This window comes from Pinus tabuliformis, chromosome 4_2 (genome assembly GCF_031772625.1).
Source record: "Pinus tabuliformis cultivar Carrire ecotype Pingquan chromosome 4_2, CPIR1, whole genome shotgun sequence".
NCBI lineage: Eukaryota > Viridiplantae > Streptophyta > Pinopsida > Pinales > Pinaceae > Pinus > Pinus tabuliformis.
The window spans coordinates 873,236,975-873,244,672 of record NC_142304.1 but is presented as its reverse complement, the minus strand read 5'-3'; the positions used below and the strand labels follow the sequence as shown (position 1 = coordinate 873,244,672).

The following is a 7,698-nucleotide window of genomic DNA, read 5'->3' as shown; positions in this document are numbered from 1 at the left end:
AAGCCCAATACTACTGAAGGAGTTGCTCCGAGATCTTTACAAAATTATTCAACCAGAACAAACCATTGGCCTTAAAGTTTCAAAGCCGGTCCAGTATTAGAAATTGACGAATCCAAACAAAAAAAAGTATACCACTAATAGTTTCTAAACAAATTCTCGACTACAATAAAAGCAAACACCACGGCACAGAAATATATATACTGTTTTTGCACCAATTCCCTATTCAAAGGCCCACTGATTTTCACGCCTGACCTCCTCCTCCTCTTCAGGAGTAAAATCATTCCTTATGTTGAAAGTTCTGCGTATTTCTTCTGGCGTTTTCCCTTTTATCATGTCGGCAACAGTCCGACATGCAAGATCTAGCAGATTTTTTATGTTTAGGTAATTAGCAGCCTGCAAAAACCCGGAAAGCTTAATAAGCCAAAATTTCCGTAAAATATACAAATGTATCTATAGCCTGGACAGGCATATACATGTGCTAAGCATTACTAAAGAAAGCGACGAAGATATTGCAGAACAATTACATGGAATGAGACTACACAGAGATTTCTAGCATTGAAGGATCTCAGAAATTAAAAAAACAATTAGTTGATGGAACATTGATTTACTGGAGAAGCCATCGGTAACTGTACTCAGAGGTTCCAAACGATTTGGTTGGGGTAATTCAGGTAGATTAGACCCCTCAAAACAACAAATAAGAAAAGCGATAGTTTGGTTCAAAGAATATCAAATAAGAGTTTCTGACAGAACAAAGTCGCCTGATCGACTTTTACGAATTCTTCATCCCAAGTCTTGATTTCGTCCTCCGAAATGGCCGATTTCTCATGTGCGCGTTTCTGAGCATCGACATGGTACTTGCAGTATTGGATGACCTTCGAGAGTATCTCACTAGAAACGTTTGGCAGCGGAATAGCATTGGCGGTGCCAGTGTCCTCGATCATGTACTTGATAGTCTGAGATTCAAATGCCACAGCCTCAGTGACATCAAACAATTCGCCATCTGAGCTCTTCAAACTCACCTTGCTCTCGGAGGCCATGGCTCCCAACTAAAAAGTTGATCCGAATCGAATAAAAGATGATCTGAATAAAAAGAAAGGACTGAATTTCTGTGTATAAGCGAAGAGAACTCGAGAAGTATGAACGAACTTTTGCTCGATCAATATGAGATGAGCGATATGTGGTAAGGGCAATAAGTCCATATATTTATAGCCTGATTGATTACCCAAATAACCATCCCATGGGCCATTCGCTGCCTTTTTTAATTATTTTTTCTTAACTCTAGTTAACATAACCCAAATCAAATCTAGAGCTTTTAGGGTTTTCTTATTTTATTGTTTTATACCCGCTAATTGTTTTCCATTCGTGCTCCACCTATTTTATTTTATTTTAGTGTATTAGTGCGCCAAATTGCATCTGAAATTACTCTTTGCTAAAAATAGCTAGTACGTCTCGTTTAGTTTAAATGTAGTTAATAAAACAAAAGAATTAACAAAGAAAAAAAAATCATCATAAAAATAAAACAAATAATAAAATATTATACTATTGAATGTCATCGTCAAAAAATAAGAAATATGATTAACTAATATTATTTATTGAGCCGAGGGGATGTGTAAGTTTATCCGCTATTGTTCCCTTTAAAATAAAAATAAAAATTATATTGTAAACAGAAAAATAACGTTGGCTATAATAAGAAAAATAAGTAAAAAAAATGTGTTTTCAAAAATATTTCAACAAGAAATTTAAATAAACTAATTGAAGATCTATGTTAACTAATTTATGTTCATAAAATTGTTAAAATAAAATATTTTTGTGTTTTATATAAAAAGAATAATCAATGTGGGTTATCAATAAAATATTTTAATATGAATTAATATTGACATATACTTAAAAATACATTATTAATAATCAAGAAACATTTTAAATTGAATGTACATGTTGTGGAAATGATTTTAATGTCAATTATGTATATATTTACGTAGTAAGGCATTCCCCTTCGAAATCAACTCCCCCCTTATTGCAACGTAAGATTCTATGTTAGACGATTGAGAAAAGCTGAACCATTCGATCATGAGAAAGTATTTATGAATTCGTTGAACACTAGTATTCAATTCGCATAGGTAAAGACGTCATCTATGAACTCCTGAACTTTGGCAGTGAGCTCTTCGGCAGTTGATTAACGTGGTTGATTTCTGCCACAATCGATGTGTATCACCCAGATTTGAAGCTGTAGAACCTGTTATTAGAGGAAAATCGTGATATGAAGGGCACCGTCTTACCTCAGTGTGCTGCTGAAGCAGTTCAGACATGACTACCTTCTCTAGATGGCGTGCGCCACACCGTCATACATTTTGCCAGAGGTGATTATGAAGAATGGATCTGACGGAGCCAAGGCCAACATCTGGTCTTGCATGGTCATATTGTTTGTGCTCCTCACGGGGTACCTGTCGTTCTAGGATGCGAATCTGATCGTAATGTATAAGAAGATCTACAAGCGGATTTCAAATGCTTGCCTCATTTTCCTCTGAAGTTCGATGTCTGGTTATCTCGCTGCTAGACCCTAACCCTATGACAAGGATCATTGTTCCACATCTCATGGATGTTTCTTGGTTCTACCAGAGCTTGAAGCACCCGTAGGCCGACAATGATGTGGAAGTTGGACAACTAGAAGATGTTGGCTCGGCCTGCCCCGACCCCAAGCCAACCTACCTAAAAGCCTTTGACATAATTTCCCTCCTGTCAAGGTGTAATCTCTCGAGGTTCTTCAAAGATGATGTCGTAAAGAAGGAGGAGTCGAGGTTCACTTTGACTCAGCTGACATCGAGCAAAATGTTGAAGTTGGAGGAGAGAAGTTGAGTGTATGAAATGGTCAGATTCAAGCATTTGGAAGAAAAACCTCAAAATTTAGAAGAAAGGGTTTGGGTAAATCCATGGATCTGATAACAAGAGTGAGTGATTAGGTCTCAGAAAACCTGATGTTGGTGCTGCTGGAATGCTCTAAATGAGTGCCTTTGAAAAATGAAGATACTGAGAAATCTGTACCAAAAAATCAATGCAGAGAAGAGATTCCAATCGTTCCCTCTGTATGGAAGAGACTTCCTAAGGAGATATTAGAGCTGGTCTTGGCCAGATTGCCACTGAAGAGAATCCTCGGATTGAGAACAATGTGTCACAAGTGGAACATATTATCATTGAGCAAGAGGTTTACCATACTTCATTCTATTCTCTAAGCCCTAAGTTTCAAGAGATGTGTTCTTGTTTGATGTCCTTGATGGTTAATGCAAAGTGAGCTATTGATAATGGAAGTGCAAAGAAAGGCGAAACCCATTCTTCTGTTTATACGAGTATGACATCTGAAAGTAATGTAATGGGAAAGGGGAGCTCCAAATCTGACCATGAAGGTTGCAAGGGAATTCCATGGACCGAGGAAGAACACAGGTAAAAATTTAAGCCTTGGATACGTTTTCTCTCCAATAATTTTATTTTCGGCAATAATTGTACAGACCAATGGTATTCACTTGACTTCAGTCCATTGCATAGTTTGTTCCCCTGTTTTTATCTTATATATCAATATATTAAATTACTATGAAAACTCTGTATTGATTTGGATTTGTGTTTCTTTGGGATTTTTAGAGCTTCAAAGTTTTAGTTGTTTGAGATTCTTTATCATTAGTTTATTGATATGACCTATAAATTTCCTCTAGGTTCTATTCTTGTGGGCCTGTTATTAGAAAAACATTATGCTGCAAGTTTTCTACCTTTATCTCTGTGAAAAGGAAGTACATATTTATATTCGTTTGGATTTTTTGATGTTATTGTTTTCTTTCACAATTTTTTTTGACTGCCATTCCATTTTTTGAATGAACATAAACAAATTGGATTGAACCATTCAATTTTTGTGATGGTTTTCTTTATAGTGAATATTTTGAAACTTTTTATGCTTATGTTCCTCCTATCTGGTTAATTTCTTGAGGACCTATCCTAAAAACTTAATAAAAAAAATTTAGGCCACTTAACTAAGGTTGTCACAACTGATAATTAAAATAAAAAATCGTTGCCAAAGTAAAAACTCTTAAAGTAGGTTTGAGGCACTCTAGGAGCCTGCATACATTAGTTGGATTTGATCAAATGTGTTCAGGGTGGAGACACTCTAAATCTTCTCTTAATGATCCAGGTGGCTCTAGGGACACACACAAGACAAAGAGGGCTTATGAACACTCGAAAATAAAAATGGTCATAATGATTTCAAACTAAGACTTGAGTGTATATATCATCATCCTGATCACGACAATGTGAATAGTTCATCAATCTGAGCTCGTATGAGGGAGAACGAGCCAGTCAAAGTTCTGGTCAAAGTTGGGCTATGGGCCAGGTTTGAGTGTCCTACAATTTGATTGACCCCAAGGCATGAAACTTAGCTCTCAAAGTGGTCTAATTGTTGCCTCTTTAATTTGTCTAATAAGCCTTATGGTAGACAAATTTGAATAATATATATATATATATATATATATATACAAAAGCTATGTTTAAATATGGGCCGGTGGCCACAACCCTACCGGACCCTCCATCGACCACCATACAATGTTCGTATTAATGGGGTGGGCGGGCCACCTCCAGTGAACCCGGCCCACATCCCTATCCACAAACGTACGCACAGTTAATGGGAGGTCGGTGGGTATCGAGCCTGTGCCAGCCACGTCGACTGGCCCGCGACCATGCGGCGGCAACCTGGCATGTCAAATAAAACAATGCGACTCCCTTTTAATGCACACCACGCTGCCTTTAATACCACGCGGAACTGATGGCAAGAAATGTAGCACAGGCCACCAAAACAGTGGAACCACTGCCCAATAATAAAATCTAAAAAAAAAGATTTTGCATGTTAATTTGGGAGGGGTGGAATTTGATCCCCCAACCCCTCCTCAACCATTTTCTAAAATCTACCATTGCGCCAACCAACCCCACATGGGTTAATCCACCCAGGATTTACATATAAACTCATTTTTGTCAGTGCACCCAAGAGCAGATGGAGGAACCAGGAGCGGCCATAGATTTTGAGACAAAGGAGGCATGATATTCTTCGATGCCCAAAGATTCTCTGGGGAGGTAAAAAAAAAAATTGTATGAACATAGTCAAGTTTATAGTCATTTTTCACGATTTTCTGTAGTGATCGCAATGGCGAGGTCAAATTCACCTTTTGAGTTGTGTATTTCCAATCCACCCATGGAGCAGAATCGTTGAGGAATCTAGGGGGAATATAAAAGATTCCTTGAGTCCCAGATTCTCAATTTCTCAAAATTCTGAAATTCGACAATAGATTTTGCACTATTCGATGCCACAAATCTAATGGTACATTCAAATTTTTCATTTTCACATTATATTCTTCAGCCACGTTTCTAAGTGGAATGTAGGTGTTAGCATTCATGTGTGAGCAACAATTTCCATGCGATTGATGCCATCCAATCGATGGCACAAACAGCTTCAGCAGTTTGACATCTGCTTCTTCAGATGGCCCTTGGTTGTGAAAATGTTTTTCGCCTTGATCTGCTAGCTTACATGCACATCTACTCAGTCATGAATGCAGATTGCTTGAGATTGTTTGAACCTTCAATGATTGAGGACCCTGAAGAGTAGAGTCAATTGCCTTCTGTTGATGATCTACTACTAGAATATCTTAATGAGTTGTGGGAAGATACAGTGCTGGACAGAAAGGTAAGGACGACGCATAGTGGATAGGTGGAATACCTCATAATTGGGCTTAAAGGTTCGAAGCGGAGCAATGCGAAGTGGATTGAGACTGGATAAGTGAGACATCAACTTCCTCATTTAGTCGATGCTTAAAAGAAAACCAACTTTTGGTGGTCCAAAAGATTTTCAGTTGGGAGGCCGTGATCCGAATTGGATCCATAAAAGACTGTCATAGAACCGTGACTAAAACAGGTCGAAAAAATCCTTGAAGAATCCAAAACAGCAATCGAAAACACCCTGAACCAGTGGCCATGGCAGCCGGCTTGGAATGACGAGGACCTCGATGAAAGCATGGTGATCGAGGCCCATGGAGACTGCGCAGGAGGTCAAAATAGCCCCTAGGAGCCCCGTAATGGGAAAAGGAGCTGGTTTTCGATGCGCATTAGCACATCGCTAGGCAAACAGGGCCGAAATGGTAGGGCTTAAGTAGTCGGTCACATCGGGGAGCCAGAGGACCGCGGGCGGAAAAAGGAAAAAGCACCAATGTACGATGGTGGGACCCACGGCCTAGAAACCGACAGTTTGATCGGGACACCCTTGAATGGTAAGAGGTTTTGGAGAAAGTGGAGCAATCACAATCAGCGATCGTCGCGTAGCAGCATAGGAGAGAGAAAAATCGTTGCGATCGCGCGTTATCGGTCGAGAAAGTCCACCGTGCTCGACATGCGAATGACGTTCGATCTGGAGGAGCCTAGATCGGACGACTGAGATTATGCCCGATAGACAGAGTGGAATTGACAGGGGATAAAGCTGCAATTTAAGAGGATTTGGAATCCGTTGATTGCCATGGTGGAGAATGCAACAAATCGACAAGCGGGCTAGCGCAGTTCTGATGGAGACACGTGGCTACTTCCTGAGCGTTATGCTGACGTCGAACAGGGAATTCCAAGCACACAGGCGACAGGTTAATCGACGCAGGAAGAAGAGGAAACGAACAGGCCGAGGATCGAATGACTTAAGCCATGAACGAAGGTAGTCGAATGGGGGATTGGAGATTAGAAGGGAGATTCAGATCGAAGAGTCCAAGTGACCAAGAGAGACAGTGAACAGTGAACCTTGAGAGGAGGACTGAGCACAGAGAGCAGTAAAGCCAAGCAGAGGAGACAGAGGGCCGAGCTGACCACAGGCAGCATCAAGCACCAGAGAGCTTGAAGAATCAAGCCTTCCCATAGAGGAATCTGTCCGGATTGAGCATCATAGTTGGATCTTTCCACTATAGACCAAGGGTCACAGAGTGGGTAGGAAGAACAAGAGTCTGTGTACTCCAAGTGGCTTGGGGAATCCAAGAACCACCCTGCCAAGCAAAATTTGCTTCAGGAGAACTCATATTGAGTCCCTGTATTGTAATTTCTCTACTCAAAGACATAATAAAACAAGGCCACCATTGAAGTTGGACCGGAGACGTAGCCCTGGAGAATAGGGTGAACTCCTTATTAAAAATTGCTTGTGTCTTTGTGTCTGCTTACTGCATTTCTCTGTTGTCTTTCCATTAAAAATGTTTGTGTATTGGCAATCTGATCGATCTATTGTTTCAATAACACAGAACACACACACCATCACATGAGTTTGTAATACCTTTTTGTTAAACAAATCTTTACTGAGGTCACTCATAGGGTGATTATCAGATCAGATCCCCAGAAATTTGGAATCCTGGATGCTGAGGCATCTAGGAACTATCTTTCTTTGGTATGTCAACCTTTAGGTGATAAGGAGATATACACTATCACAAATGTCTATGGACCTCAAAAGCAAGAAGACAAACTCAAGCTTCTCACCTCCCTTGAGGAACTAAGAGCAAGACACCCTAATATGCCCTGGATCGGTGCAGGAGATTTCAATATGATAAGATCTCTTACAGAGAAAAAATATGGTATCAGACAGCAAGGCAAAGACTCCATGGCCTTCCAGAACTTCATAATGAACATGGGGTTAGTGGACACTGAAACAATAAA

The 7,698-nt window shown here is 39.9% G+C and overlaps 1 protein-coding gene across 1 annotated transcript; it reads right to left on the bottom strand.

The window, feature by feature from the left end:
* Nucleotides 1-219: 219 nt before the first annotated feature.
* On the bottom strand, nt 220-1,037 carry LOC149172468 (SKP1-like protein 1B). Its single transcript, XM_089427724.1, has 2 exons — nt 743-1,037; nt 220-401 (listed from the first exon to the last, which is right to left on the bottom strand). Exons 1-2 carry the CDS (start codon nt 1,035-1,037, stop codon nt 220-222), a joined length of 477 nt encoding a protein of 158 aa, XP_089283850.1.
* Nucleotides 1,038-7,698: the final 6,661 nt, after the last annotated feature.